The sequence below is a fragment of the Coturnix japonica genome, unplaced genomic scaffold (assembly GCF_054131305.1).
Source record: "Coturnix japonica strain WE unplaced genomic scaffold, WE-NBRP24 Scf097, whole genome shotgun sequence".
Taxonomy (NCBI): Eukaryota; Metazoa; Chordata; class Aves; order Galliformes; family Phasianidae; genus Coturnix; species Coturnix japonica.
The window spans coordinates 206,078-222,304 of NW_028189000.1; the positions used below are offsets into that span (position 1 = coordinate 206,078).

The 16,227-nt window shown below is 55.8% G+C and overlaps 1 protein-coding gene across 6 annotated transcripts in view; it reads right to left on the reverse strand.

Annotated features, from left to right (window-relative positions):
* The window catches only part of UBA1 (ubiquitin like modifier activating enzyme 1), a 73,355-nt gene that overhangs the window by 13,992 nt on the left and 43,136 nt on the right, over positions 1–16,227 (reverse strand). For 5 of the 6 annotated variants that reach the window (XM_085534711.1, XM_085534712.1, XM_085534715.1 and 2 more), the window contains 5 exons: positions 15,325–15,490; positions 12,171–12,367; positions 6,810–6,874; positions 2,476–2,671; positions 217–291 (listed from right to left, as the gene is read on the reverse strand). In XM_085534711.1, the coding sequence (XP_085390837.1) occupies positions 217–291; positions 2,476–2,671; positions 6,810–6,874; positions 12,171–12,367; positions 15,325–15,490 (699 nt within the window). Of the gene's footprint in view, positions 1–216; positions 292–2,475; positions 2,672–4,628; positions 4,762–6,809; positions 6,875–12,170; positions 12,368–15,324; positions 15,491–16,227 lie in introns of those variants that run through there. The other variant, XM_085534716.1, reaches the window with a different exon arrangement.

The following is a 16,227-nucleotide window of genomic DNA, read 5'->3' on the forward strand; positions in this document are numbered from 1 at the left end:
TATGGGGTTATATGGGGTTATATGGGGTTATATAGGGGATATATGGGGTTATATGGGGTTATATGGGGTTATATGGGGTTATATGGGGGGATATGGGGTTATATGGGGTTATATGGGGTTATATGGGGTTATATGGGGTTATATGGGGTTATATGGGGTTATATGGGGTTATATGGGTTCTATGAGGTCATATTGGGTTCTATGGGGTCAACTCACGTTGTCGGGGTCAAAGGTCAGCGGATGTGGGCAGCGCTTCGGCCCCGACCAGAACAGCGTCCCCGAGTTCGTCTTCTGCGGGGTCAGAGGTCACGGGGTCAAAGGTCACAGGGGTCCCATAACACCCAACATCCCCATTGACCCCAATACCCCCATTGACCCTATAACCCTCACTGACCCTATAACCCTCATTGACCCTATAACCCCCATTGATCCTATAACCCCCATTGATCCCATTGACCCTATAACCCCCATTGATCCCATTGACCCTATAACACCCATTGATCCCAATGTCCCCATTGACCCCAGTGTCCCCATTGACCCCATTGACCTCAATGTCCCCACTGACCCCACTAACCCTATACCCCCCATTCCCCCCATTGACCCTAATACCCCCATTGGCCCTAATGTCCCCATTGACCCCACTGACCTCAACATCCCCATTGTCCCCATTGTACCAATAACCTCCATTGACCCCATTGACTCCAATGTCCCCATTGCCCCCATTGACCCCATTGACCCTATAAACCCCATTGACCCCAACATCCCCATTGCCCCCAATGTCCCCATTACCCCATTGACCCTATAACCCCCATTGACCCCAATGTCTCCATTGACCCTATTGACCCCAATGCCCCATTACTCCCATTGACCCCATTGACCCCAATGTCCCCATTGACCCCATAGACCCCACTGACCCTATAACCCCCATTCCCCCCATTGACCCTATAACCCCCATTGACCCCAACGCCCCCATAGATCCCACTGACCCTATAACCCCCATTGACCCCATTGACCTCAATGTCCCCATTGACCCCAATGTCCCCATTGACCCCATTGACCCTATAACCCCCAATACCCCCATCACCCCCATTTCCCCCATTGACCCTATAATCCCCATTACCCCCATTGACCCCATTGACCCCAATGTCCCCATTGACCCCATTGACCCAAACGTCCACATTGACCCCAATGTCCCCATTGACCCCACTACCCCCAATACCCCCATTACCCCCACTGACCCTATAACCCCCACTGCCCCATAGACCCCACAGACCCCAATACCCCCATTGACCCCAATACCCCCATTACCCCCATTGACCCTATAACCCCCACTGCCCCATAGACCCCATTGACCCCAATACCCCCATCACCCCCATTACCCCCATTGACCCCATAGACCCCACTGACCCTATAACCCCCATAGACCCCAATACCCCCATTACCCCCATAGACCCCATAGACCCCATTACCCCATAGACCCCACTGACCCCATAACCCCCATAGACCCCAATACCCCCATTACCCCCATAGACCCCAATACCCCCATTACCCCCATAGACCCCATTACCCCCATTGACCCCAATACCCCCATTGACCCCATTACCCCCATTGACCCCAATACCCCCATTGACCCCACTGACCCTATACCCCCACTAACCCCCATTGACCCCAATACCCCCATAGCCCCCATTAACCCCAATGTCCCCATTGACCCCAATGTCTCCATTACCCCCATTGACCCTATAACCCCCACTACCCCCACTGCCCCCATTACCCCCATTGACCCCATTACCCCCATTGACCCCAATGTCCCCAATACTCCCATTACCCCCATAGACCCCACTGATCCCCATTGACCCTATAAGCCCCACTACCCCCACTGCCCCCATTACCCCCATTGACCCCATTACCCCCATTGACCCCAATGTCCCCAATACTCCCATTACCCCCATAGACCCCACTGATCCCCATTGACCCTATAAGCCCCACTACCCCCACTGCCCCCATTGACCCCATTCCCCCCATTGACCCCACTGACCGTATAACCCCCATTACCCCCATTAACCCCATTGACTCCATTGACCCCATTGACCCTATAAACCCCATTGACCCCATAGCCCCCATTGACCCCAATGTCCCCACTGACTCCAACACCCTCATTGACCCCATTGACCCCATTGACACTATAAACCCTATTGACCCCAACGTCCCCATAGACCCCATTGACCCTATAACCCCCATTCCCCCCATTAACCCTATAACCCCCATTGCCCCCATTGACCCCATTGACCCTATTGACCCTATACCCCCATTGCCCCCATTGACCCCATTGACCCCAATGTCCCCATTAACCCCAATGTCCCCATTACCCCCATTGACCCTATAACCCCCACTACCCCCACTGCCCCCATTACCCCCATTGACCCCATAACCCCCATAGACCCCAATACCCCCATTCCCCCCATAGACCCCCACCTGTCCCGGTGGGAAGTTGTGCAGCAGCTGCCGGATGTTGTTGCAGTACTGACGGTGCCAATGACGACAGGCCCACCCCACACAATCAGCCCAGTTATGGGGCCGCTCGGTGCTCAGCGCCCTCTGTAGGGCTTCCAGCACCTCCAAGGGCTGCGTGCCGGGCAGGCGCAGGGCTCGCTCCACAAAGCGGGGGTCACTATGGGGTGGGAAGGATATGGGGTCAATGGGGGCTATGGGGGGGTATATGGGGGTTAATGGGGGCTATGGGGTGGTTTATGGGGGGTATATGGGGGTATATGGGGGCTATGGGGTGGTTTATGGGGGCTATGGGGTGGTTAATGGGGGCTATGGGGTGGTTAATGGGGGCTATGGGGTGGTTTATGGGGGTTAATGGGGGCTATGGGGTGGTTTATGGGGGGTATATGGGGGTTAATGGGGGCTATGGGGTGGTTTATGGGGGGTATATGGGGGTTAATGGGGGCTATGGGGTGGTTTATGGGGGTATGTGGGGGTTAATGGGGGCTATGGGGTGGTTTATGGGGGCTATGGGGTGGTTTATGGGGGTTAATGGGGGCTATGGGGTGGTTTATGGGGGGTATATGGGGGGTTAATGGGGGCTACGGAGGTGGTTAATGGGGGCTATGGGGTGGTTTATGAGGGGTATATGGGGGCTATGGGGTGGTTTATGGGGGCTATGGGGTGGTTAATGAGGGCTATGGGGTGGTTAATGGGGGCTATGGGGTGGTTTATGGGGGGTATATGGGGGGTATATGGGGGTTAATGGGGGCTATGGGGTGGTTAATGGGGGCTACGGGGTGGTTAATGGGGGTTAATGGGGGCTATGGGGTGGTTTATGGGGGCTATGGGGTGGTTTATGGGGGCTATGGGGTGGTTAATGGGGGCTATGGGGTGGTTTATGGGGGTATATGGGGGTTAATGGGGGCTATGGGGTGGTTTATGGGGGTATATGGGGGTTAATGGGGGCTATGGGGTGGTTAATGGGGGCTATGGGGTGGTTTATGGGGGTATATGGGGGCTATGCGGTGGTTAATGGGGGTATATGGGGGCTATGGGGTGGTTTATGGGTGGTTTATGGGGGTTAATGGGGGGCTATGGGGTGGTTTATGGGGGCTATGGGGTGGTTAATGGGGGCTAATGGGGGTTAATGGGGGCTATGGGGTGGTTAATGGGGGCTATGGGGTGGTTTATGGGGGTATATGGGGCCTATGGGGTGCAGCGCCCTCTGTAGGGCTTCCAGCACCTCCAAGGGCTGCGTGCCGGGCAGGCGCAGGGCTCGCTCCACAAAGCGGGGGTCACTATGGGGTGGAAATAGGGGGTTAATGGGGGGGCTATGGGGTGGTTTATGGGGGGTATATGGGGGCTATGGGGTGGTTTATGGGGGCTATGGGGTGGTTTATGGGGGCTATGGGGTGGTTAATGAGGGCTATGGGGTGGTTTATGGGGGCTATGGGGTGGTTAATGAGGGCTATGGGGTGGTTTATGGGGGCTATGGGGTGGTTTATGGGGGTTAATGGGGGCTATGGGGTGGTTTATGGGGGGTATATGGGGGTTAATGGGGGCTAATGGGGGTTAATGGGGGCTATGGGGTGGTTTATGGGGGTATATGGGGGTTAATGGGGCCTATGGGGTGGTTTATGGGGGCTATGGGGTGGTTTATGGGGGTTAATGGGGGCTATGGGTTGGTTTATGGGGGTATATGGGGGCTATGGGGTGGTTAATGGGGGTTAATGGGGGCTATGGGGTGGTTTATGAAGGTTAATGGGGGCTATGGGGTGGTTTATGGGGGCTATGGGGTGGTTTATGGGGGGGTATATGGGGGTTAATGGGGGCTATGGGGTGGTTTATGGGGGCTAATGGGGGCTATGGGGTGGTTTATGGGGGCTATGGGGTGGTTTATGAGGGTTAATGGGGGCTATGGGGTGGTTTATGGGGGTTAATGGGGGCTATGGGGTGGTTTATGGGGGGTATATGGGGGTTAATGGGGGCTATGGGGTGGTTTATGGGGGCTAATGGGGGCTATGGGGTGGTTTATGGGGGCTATGGGGTGGTTTATGAGGGTTAATGGGGGCTATGGGGTGGTTTATGGGGGTTAATGGGGGCTGTGGGGTGGTTTATGGGGGGTATATGGGGGTTAATGGGGGCTATGGGGTGGTTTATGGGGGGTATATGGGGCCTATGGGGTGCAGCGCCCTCTGTAGGGCTTCCAGCACCTCCAAGGGCTGCGTGCCGGGCAGGCGCAGGGCTCGCTCCACAAAGCGGGGGTCACTATGGGGTGGAGTATATAAGAGGATTTAATGGGGTTATTAGGGGTATATGGGGGGTAATAGGGGTAATTAGAGGGTATATGGGGGGTAATAGGGGTAATTAGAGGGTATATGGGGGGTAATAGGGGTAATTAGAGGGTATATAGGGGGTAATAGGGGTAATGAGGGGATATATAGGGGGTAATAGGGGTAATAGGGGGCTGTGTGGGGGTTAATAGGGAGTATGGAGCTATAAGGGGGGTTAATGGGGGGGTTAATAGGGGATATCCCCCCCTATCCCCCCCTAGACCCCCATATCCCCCCCATATCCCGCCATATAATCCCATATCTCCCCATATAACCCCATATCCCCCTCTATAACCCCATATCCTCCCATATAACCCCATATCCCCCCCTATAACCCCATATCCCCCCCCTATAGCCCCATATCCCCCCATATCCCCCCAATAACCCCATATCCCCCCATATCCCCCCCATAGACCCCCCTATTCCCCCATAGACCCCCATATCCCCCCATAGATACCCCATATCCCCCCACAGACCCCCATATCCCCCCATAGACCCCCATATCCCCCCTATAACCCCATATCCCCCCCATATCCCCCCATAGCCCCCCATATCCCCCCCCATAACCCCATATCCCCCATATCCCCCCATATAACCCCATATCCCCCCCCTATAACCCCCTATAACCCCATATCCCCCCCCTATAACCCCCTATAACCCCATATCCCCCCCGTATAACCCCATATCCCCCCCTATCCCCCCACATACCCCCCTATCCCCCCATAGCCCCCCATAGACCCCCCTATTCCCCCATAGACCCCCATATCCCCCCATAGATACCCCATATCCCCCCATATACCCCCATATCCCCCCATAGACCCCCATATCCCCCCTATATCCCCCTATAACCCCATATCCCCCCCATATCCCCCCATAGCCCCCCATATCCCCCCCCTATAACCCCATATCCCCCCCTATAACCCCATATCCCCCCCATATTCCCCCATATCCTCCCATATCTCCCCATATCTCCCCATATCCCCCCATATCCCCCCCCTATAACCCCATATCCCCCCCTATAACCCCATATCCTCCCCATATTTCCCCATATCTCCCCCTAGACCCCCATATCCCCCCCATATCCCCCCCTATAACCCCATATCCCCCACCTATAACCCCATATCCCCCCCCATAGCCCCATATCCCCCCATATCCCCCCCTATAACCCCATATCCCCCCATATCCCCCCCACAGACCCCTCTATTCCCCCATAGACCCCCATATCCCCCCCATATCCCGCCATATAATCCCATATCTCCCCATATAACCCCATATCCCCCTCTATAACCCCCCAACCCCCGACCTATAACCCCATATCCCCCCCTATAACTCCATATCCTCCCATATAACCCCATATCCCCCCCCTATAAACTCATATCCCCCCCTATAACCCCATATCCCCCCCCTATAGCCCCATATCCCCCCATATCCCCCCCTATAACCCCATATCCCCCCCCTATAACCCCATATCCCCCCCTATAACCCCATATCCCCCCCATATTCCCCCATATACCCCCATATCCTCCCATATAACCCCATATCCTCCCATATAACCCCATATCCGCCCCATATAACCCCATATCCCCCCCATGTCCCCCCATATAACCCCATATTCCCCCCCCATATCCCCCCCTATAACCCCATATCCCCCCCGTATAACCCCATATCCCCCCCTATCCCCCCACAGACCCCCCTATCCCCCAATAGCCCCCCATATCCCCCCATAGACCCCCCTATCCCCCCATATCCCCCTATAACCCCATATCCCCCCCATATCCCCCCATAGACCCCCCTATCCCCCCATATCCCCCTATAACCCCATATCCCCCCCATATCCCCCCATAGACCCCCCTATCCCCCCATATCCCCCCATAGCCCCCCATATCCCCCCCCTATAACCCCATATCCTCCCCATATCCCCCTATATCCCCCCCTATAACCCCATAGCCCCCCATATCCCCCCATATCCCCCCATATCCGTACGCCAGGTACTGGTTGACGTTCTCCGCCGGCTGCTTGAAGAGCCCCTCGAACTCATCCCGAGCCCACTGCAAAATGGGGGGGGGGCAACAAGAATTGGGGTTGGGGGGGGGGGGAAGAGATAACACTGAGACCCCAAAAACACCACAAAGCCCCTCCATACAACCCATAGCAACACCATAGCCCCCCATATCCCCCCCTATATCCCCATAGCCCCCCATATCCTTCTATATCCCCCCCTATATCCCCATAGCCCCCCATATCCTTCTATATCCCCCCCTATATCCCCATAGCCCCCCATATCCTTCTATATCCCCCCCTATATCCCCATATCCCCCCCTATATCCCCATATGCCCCCCTATATCCCCATAGCCCCCCATAGCTCCCCACATAACCCCCATATCCTTCCATATCCCCCCCTATATCCCCATAGCCCCCCATAGCTCCCCCCAAAACCCCTATATTCTTCCATATCCCCCCCTATATCCCCATAGCCCCCCATAGCTCCCCCCAAAACCCCTATATCCTTCCATATCCCCCCCTATATCCCCATAGCCCCCCACAACCCCCCCATATCCTTCCATATCCCCCCCTATATCCCCATAGCCCCCCATAGCTCCCCCCAAACCCCCATATCCTTCTATATACCCCCCTATATCCCCATAGCCCCCCATAGCTCCCCCCAAACCCCCATATCCTTCTATATCCCCCCCTATATCCCCATAGCCCCCCATAGCTCCCCACAACCCCCCCATATCCTTCCATATTCCCCCCTATATCCCCATAGCCCCCCACAGCTCCCCCGAAACCCCCATATCCTTCTATATACCCCCCTATATCCCCATAGTCCCCCATAGCTCCCCCCCAAACCCCCATATCCTTCCATATCCCCCCCTATATCCCCATAGCCCCCCATATCTCCCCACATAACCCCCATATCCTTCCATATCCCCCCCTATATCCCCATAGCTCCCCCCAAACCCCCATATCCTTCTATATCCCCCCCATATCCCCATATCCCCCCATAGCTCCCCCCCAAACCCCCATATCCTTCCATATCCCCCCCTATATCCCCATAGCCCCCCATAGCTCCCCCCAATTCCCCCATATCCTTCCATATCCCCCCCTATAACCCCATAGCCCCCCATAGCTCCCCCCAAACCCCCATATCCCCTCCTATATCCCCATATCCCCCCATATCTCCCCACATAACCCCATAACCCCCCCATACCCCCCCCCTAAACCCCCCATATCCCCCATCTCCACCCGTAACCCCCATATCACCCCCTAAAACCCCACATATCCCTTCCATATACCCCAAATCCCTTCCAAAACCCCCCATATCTCCCCATACCCCCCCCAAAATCCCCCATATCCCCCCCCATAACCCCCATATCCCCCTTATAACCCCTCCATACAGCCCATATCCCCCCCCATACCCCCTAAAACCCCCCATATCTCCCCTAAACACCCCATAACCCCCAAAATCCCCCCCTAAACCCCCCCATACCCCCCATAAAACCCTCTTAAACCGCCCTATATCCCCCCATATCCCCCCCATAACCCCTCCATACACCCCATATCCCCCCATATCCCCTCCATACACCCCATATCCCCCCATATCCCCTCCATACATCCCATATCCCCCCATATCCTCCCCTAAACCCCCCTATATCCCCCCTAAACACCCCATAACCCCCCAAATCCCCCCCTAAACCCCCCATATCCCCCCCTTAAGCCCCCATATCCCCCCCATAACCCCAATAATCCCCCCATATCCCCCCCTAAACCCCCCATACCCCCCCTAAAACCCTATTAAACCCCCCTATATCCCCCCTAGGACCCCCCATAATCCCCCATATATCCCCCCATTACCTGCAGGGTGTGTTCTTTAGGGTGCAGATGGGGATGGCCCCATATCCCCCCCTATTCACCCCATAACCCCCCTATACCCCCCATATCCCCCTCTAAACCCCCCAAATCCCCCCCCTAAACCCCCATATCCCCCTTATATCCCCCCCTATACACCCCATATCCCATCCATACTCCCCATATCCCCCCCTAAACCCCCTAAAACCCCCCCAAAGCCCCCTATATCCCCCCATATCCCCCCTATATCCCCCCATATCCCCCCTAAACACCCTATATCCCCTATATCCCCCCATTACCTGCAGGGTGTGCTCGATGGCGTTGGGGAAGTTCTTTAGGGTGCAGATGGGGATGGCCCCATATCCCCCCATACATCCCATATCCCCCCCTATCTCCCCTATATCCCCCTTATATCCCCTATATCCCCCCATACACCCCCTATATCCCCCCATACACCCCCTATATCCCCCCATACATCCCCTATATCCCCCCATACACCCCCTATATCCCCCCATACACCCCCTATATCCCCCCATACACCCCCTATATCCCCCCATACATCCCCTATATCCCCCCATACACCCCCTATATCCCCCCATACACCCCCTATATCCCCCATACACCCCCTATATCCCCCCATACACCCCATATCCCCCCATACACCCCCTATATCCCCCATACACCCCCCATATCCCCTCCATACACCCCATATCCCCCTTATATCTCCTCCATACACCCCATAGCCCCCCCATAACCCCATTAATCCCCCCTATATCCCCTATATCCCCCCCATACACCCCCTCTATCCCCCCATACACCCCCTATATCCCCCCATACACCCCCTATATCCCCCCATACATCCCCTATATCCCCCCATACACCCCCTATATCCCCCCATACACCTCCTATATCCCCCCATACACCCCCTATATCCCCCCATACATCCCCTATATCCCCCCATACACCCCCTATATCCCCCCATACACCCCCTATATCCCCCATACACCCCCAATATCCCCCCATATTCCCCCATACACCCCCTATATCCCCCATACACCCTCTATATCCCCCCATATCCCCCCATACACCCCCTATATCCCCCATACACCCCCTATATCCCCCCATACACCCCCTATATCCCCCCATATCCCCCCCTATATCCCCCCATATCCCCCCATACACCCCCTATATCCCCCCATACACCCCCTATATCCCCCATTACCTGCAGGGTGTGCTCGATGGCGTTGGGGAAGTTCTTTAGGGTGCAGATGGGGATGGCCCCATATCCCCCCCCATATCCCCTCCATAACCCCCATTTTCCCCCCTATAAGCCCCATATCCCCCCTTATATCCCCTATATCCCCCCATATCCCCCTTATATCTCCTCCATACACCCAATAGCCCCCCATATCCCCCCCTAAACCTCCTAAAACCCCCCATATCCCCCCTAAAACCCCCATATCCCCCTATATCCCCCCTTAATCTCCCCTAAAACCCCCATATCCCCCCCTATTCACCCTATAACCCCCCCATAACCCCATTAATCCCCCCTATATCCCCTATATCCCCCTATATCCCCCCCTATATCCCCCCATTACCTGCAGGGTGTGCTCGATGGCGTTGGGGAAGTTCTTTAGGGTGCAGATGGGAATGGCCCCATATCCCCCCATATCCCCCCTATATCCCCCCATACACCCCCTATATCCCCCCATATACCCCCTATATCCCCCCCATTACCTGCAGGGTGTGCTTAATGGCGTTGGGGAAGTTCTTTAGGGTGCAGATGGGGATGGCCCCATATCCCCCCCATATCCCCCCCATACACCCCACATATCCCCCATACACCCCCTATATCCCCCATACACCCCCTATATCCCCCCATACACCCCCTATATCCCCCCATACACCCCCTATATCCCCCCATATCCCCCCATACACCCCCTATATCCCCCATACACCCCCTATATCCCCCCATACACCCCCTATATCCCCCATACACCCCCTATATCCCCCCATACACCCCCTATATCCCCCCATTACCTGCAGGGTGTGCTCGATGGCGTTGGGGAAGTTCTTTAGGGTGCAGATGGGGATGGCCCCATATCCCCCCCTATATCCCCCCCTATCTCCCCTATCTCCCCCTTATATCCCCCTATATCCCCATATATCCCCCTATATCCCCTCCATACCGCCCATATCCCCCTATATCCCCTATATCCCCCCATACACCCCCTATATCCCCCCATACACCCCCTATATCCCCCCATACACCCCTATATCCCCCCTATATCCCCTATACCCCCCCATTACCTGCAGGGTGTGCTCGATGGCGTTGGGGAAGTTCTTTAGGGTGCAGATGGGAATGGCCCCATATCCCCCCCTATATCCCCCATACACCCCCTATATCCCCCATACACCCCCTATATCCCCCCATACACCCCCTATATCCCCCCATATCCCCCCATACACCCCCTATATCCCCCATACACCCCCTATATCCCCCCATACACCCCCTATATCCCCCATACACCCCCTATATCCCCCCATATCCCCCCATACACCCCCTATATCCCCCATACACCCCCTATATCCCCCATACACCCCCTATATCCCCCATACACCCCCTACATCCCCCATATCCCCCCCTATATCCCCCATACACCCCCTATATCCCCCATATCCCCCCCTATATCCCCCATACACCCCCTATATCCCCCATATCCCCCCCTATATCCCCCATACACCCCCTATATCCCCCCATATCCCCCCCTATATCCCCCCATTACCTGCAGGGTGTGCTCGATGGCGTTGGGGAAGTTCTTTAGGGTGCAGATGGGGATGGCCCCATATCCCCCCCTATATCCCCCCCTATCTCCCCTATCTCCCCCTTATATCCCCCTATATCCCCATATATCCCCCTATATCCCCTCCATACCGCCCATATCCCCCTATATCCCCTATATCCCCCCATACACCCCCCATATCCCCCCATACACCCCCTATATCCCCCCATACACCCCCTATATCCCCCCATTACCTGCAGGGTGTGCTCGATGGCGTTGGGGAAGTTCTTTAGGGTGCAGATGGGAATGGCCCCATATCCCCCCCATATCCCCCCTATAGCCCCCATATCCCCCCATACACCCCCTATATCCCCCCATATCCCCCCATACACCCCCTATATCCCCCATACACCCCCTATATCCCCCCATACACCCCCTATATCCCCCCATACACCCCCTATATCCCCCATACACCCCCTATATCCCCCATATCCCCCCCTATATCCCCCATACACCCCCTATATCCCCCATACACCCCCTATATCCCCCCATACACCCCCTATATCCCCCATATCCCCCCCTATATCCCCCCATACACCCCCTATATCCCCCCATACACCCCCTATATCCCCCATACACCCCCTATATCCCCCCATATCCCCCCATACACCCCCTATATCCCCCCATACACCCCCTCTATCCCCCCATTACCTGCAGGGTGTGCTCGATGGCGTTGGGGAAGTTCTTTAGGGTACAGATGGGAATGGCCTTTTCGGGGGGGTCCTGGCTGGAGCTGTAGGACTCGCTGAGGAACGGGACCACGACCTGAACGTTCCCCTTCGTCCCCAACGTCCCCGATTCCAACAAGGGTTTGCGGTAATAAACGCAGCGACGGTCCATGTACAGCCCTATAAAACAGTGGGGTCAATGGGGGGGAAGGTTAGAATGGGGGCTTATGGGGGGGCTGAGATAACCCTATAACCCTATACCTCCATAACCCATAACCCCGTACCCCCCATGTCTACCCTACAACCCCATATCCCCCCATATAACCCCATAACCCCCCCATATAACCCCATATCCCCCCCTATAACCCCATATCCCCCCCATATAACCCCATATCCCCCCATATAACCCCATATCCCCCCCATATAACCCCATATCCCCCCCATATAACCCCATATAACCCCATATCCCCCCCATATAACCCCATATCCCCCCCTATAGCCCCCTATAACCCCATATCCCCCCCATATAACCCCATATCCCCCCATATAACCCCATATCCTGCAATACTACCCCATATACCCTCCATATCCCCCCATAACTCCCCCTATAACCCCATATAACCCCATATCCCCCCCTATCACCCCATATACCCCCATATATTCCTCCATAACCCCATATCCCCTCTTAATGACCCAATAGGATCCCCTTTAACCCCATATCTCCCCCTATAACCCCATATGCCCCCTATAACCCCATATTCCCCCTATAACCCCATATCCCCCCCTATAACCCCACATCCCCCCCTATAACCCCATATCCCCCCCTATAACCCCACATCCCCCCCTATAACCCCATATCCCCCCCTATAGCCCCCTATAACCCCACATCCCCCCCTATAACCCCATATCCCCCTATAACCCCATATCCCCTTACTGGCATCCACATTATCCAGCGCATTGGCCACCCCATCGAGCCCCTCGAAGAACTCATAGCCCCATATCCCCCCCATATAACCCCATATAACCCCATATCCCCCCCTATAGCCCCCTATAGCCCCCTATAGCCCCCCATATCCCCCCCTATAACCCCATATCCCCCCCTATAGCCCCCTATAACCCCATATCCCCCATATCCCCCCCTATAACCCCATATCCCCCCCATATCCCCCCCTATAACCCCATATCCCCCCATATCCCCCATAATGACCCCATATCCCCCCATACCCTCCATATCCCCCCTTAACGACCCCAAAGGACCCCCATATCCCCCCCTATAACCCCATATCCCCCCCTATAACCCCATATATCCCCCTATAACCCTATACATCCCCCCCTTACTGGCATCCACGTTATCCAGCGCGTTGGCCACCCCGTTGAGCCCCTCGAAGAACTCATAACCCCATATCCCCTCCTATAACCCCATATCCCCCCCATATCCCCCCCTATAACCCCATATCCCCCCCTATAACCCCATATCCCCTATAACCCCATATCCCCCCCTATAACCCCATATCCCCCCCCTATAACCCCATATCCCCTATAACCCCATATCTCCCCCCTATAACCCCATATATCCCCCTATAACAACATATCTTTCCCCTATAACCCCATATCCCCCCCTATAACCCCATATCCCCCCATATACCGCCTTATAACCCCATGTTCCCCCATATCCCCCCCTGTGTCCCCCCTTAATGACCCCATAGGACCTCCATATCCCCCCCTATAACCCCCTATAACCCTATACATCCCCCCCTTACTGGCATCCACATTATCCAGCGCGTTGGCCACCCCGTCGAGCCCCTCGAAGAACTCATAACCCCATATCCCCCCCATATAACCCCATATCCCCCCCATATAACCCCATATCCCCCCATATCCCCCCCTATAGCCCCATATCCCCCCCTACAGCCCCCTGTAATTCCATATCCCCCCTATAACCCCATATCCCCCCCATATCCCCCTCCATAACCCCATATCCCCCCATATCCCCCCTTATAGCCCCCTATAGCCCCCCATATCCCCCCCTATAACCCCATATCCCCCCATATAACCCCCTATAACCCCATATCCCCCCCCTATAACCCCATATCTCCCCATATCCCCCCTTATAGCTCCCCATATCCCCCCCTATAACCCCATAGCCCCCCATATAACCCCCTATAACCCCATATCACCCCCCATAACCCCATATCCTTTCATATAACCCCATATCCCCCCCCTATAACCCCATATCTCCCCATATCCCCCCTTATAGCCCCCCATATCCCCCCCTATAACCCCATATCCCCCCATATAACCCCCTATAACCCCATATCACCCCCCATAACCCCATATCCTTTCATATAACCCCATATCCCCCCCCTATAACCCCATATCCCCCCCTATAACCCCACATCCCCCCCTATAACCCCCTATAACCCCATATCCCCTTACTGGCATCCACATTATCCAGCGCGTTGGCCACCCCGTCGAGCCCCTCGAAGAACTCATAATCCCATATCCCCCCATATAACCCCATATCCACCCCATATCCCCCCCATATAACCCCATATCCCCCCCATATCCCCCCCATATAACCCCATATAACCCCATATCCCCCCCTATAACCCCATATCCCCCCCTATAACCCCATATCCCCCCCTATAACCCCATATCTTCCCCATATAACCCCATATCCCCCCCTATAACCCCATATCCCCCCTATAACCCCATATCCCCCCATATCCCCCCTATAACCCCATATCCCCCCATATAACCCCCTATAACCCCATATCCCCCCCTATAACCCCATATCCCCCCATTTCCCCCATAAATGACCCCATAGGATCCCCTTTAACCCCATATCCCCCCATATACCCCCATATCCCCCCTATAACCCCATATCCCCCTATATAACCCCCTATAACCCCATATCCCCCCCTATAACCCCATATCCCCCCATATAACCCCATATCCCCCCCTATAACCCCATATCCCCCCATTTCCCCCCCTAAATGACCCCACAGGATCCCCTTTAACCCCATATCCCCCCATATACCCCCATATCCCCCCATATCCCCCCCTATAGCCCCCTATAACCCCATAGCCCCCCCATAGCCCCCCATATCCCCCCATATAACCCCATATCCCCTTACTGGCATCCACGTTATCCAGCGCGTTGGCCACCCCATCCAGCCCCTCGAAGAACTCATCGTCATAGACCCGTTCCGTTTCTGGTCCCACTCTGTCGGGTCGGCTCCGGATCCTCAGCTCCGGGTTCATCTCGGCCACGGCCGCGGCCGCGCGCTCGGCCTTCAGCTTCTGGACCCCACAACGGAACCGGGCTCAGAACCGCATAGGGATAACATACACGGCCCCATAGAGACCATATAGAGCCCCATAGAGAGCTCAGAACCCCATAGACAGCCCCATAGAGACCATATAGAGAGACCTTCCTGCTTAGGCCCCACCTTTTCCACTTCCTGCTTAGGCCCCACTTCCTGCTTAGGCCCCACTTCCTGCTTAGGCCCCACTTCCTGTCTAGGCTCCACCCCTTCCACTTCCTGCTTAGGCCCCACTTCCTGCTTAGGCCCCACTTCCTGTCTGGGCTCCACCTCTTCCACTTCCTGCTTAGGCCCCACTTCCTGCTTAGGCCCCACTTCCTGTCACCCCCCACTTCCTGTCTAGGCCCCACTTCCTGCTTAGGCCCCACTTCCTGCTTAGGCTCCACTTCCTGCTTAGGCCCCACTTCCTGCTTAGGCCCCACTTCCTGTCTAGGCTCCACCCCTTCCACTTCCTGCTTAGGCCCCACTTCCTGTCACCCCCCACTTCCTGTCTAGGCCCCACTTCCTGCTTAGGCCCCACTTCCTGTCTAGGCCCCACCCCTTCCACTTCCTGCTTAGGCTCCACCCCTTCCACTTCCTGCTTAGGCCCCACCCGTTCCACTTCCTGCTTAGGCCCCACTTCCTGTCTAGGCTCCACCCCTTCCACTTCCTGCTTAGGCCCCACTTCCTGCTTAGGCCCCACTTCCTGTCTAGGCTCCACCCCTTCCACTTCCG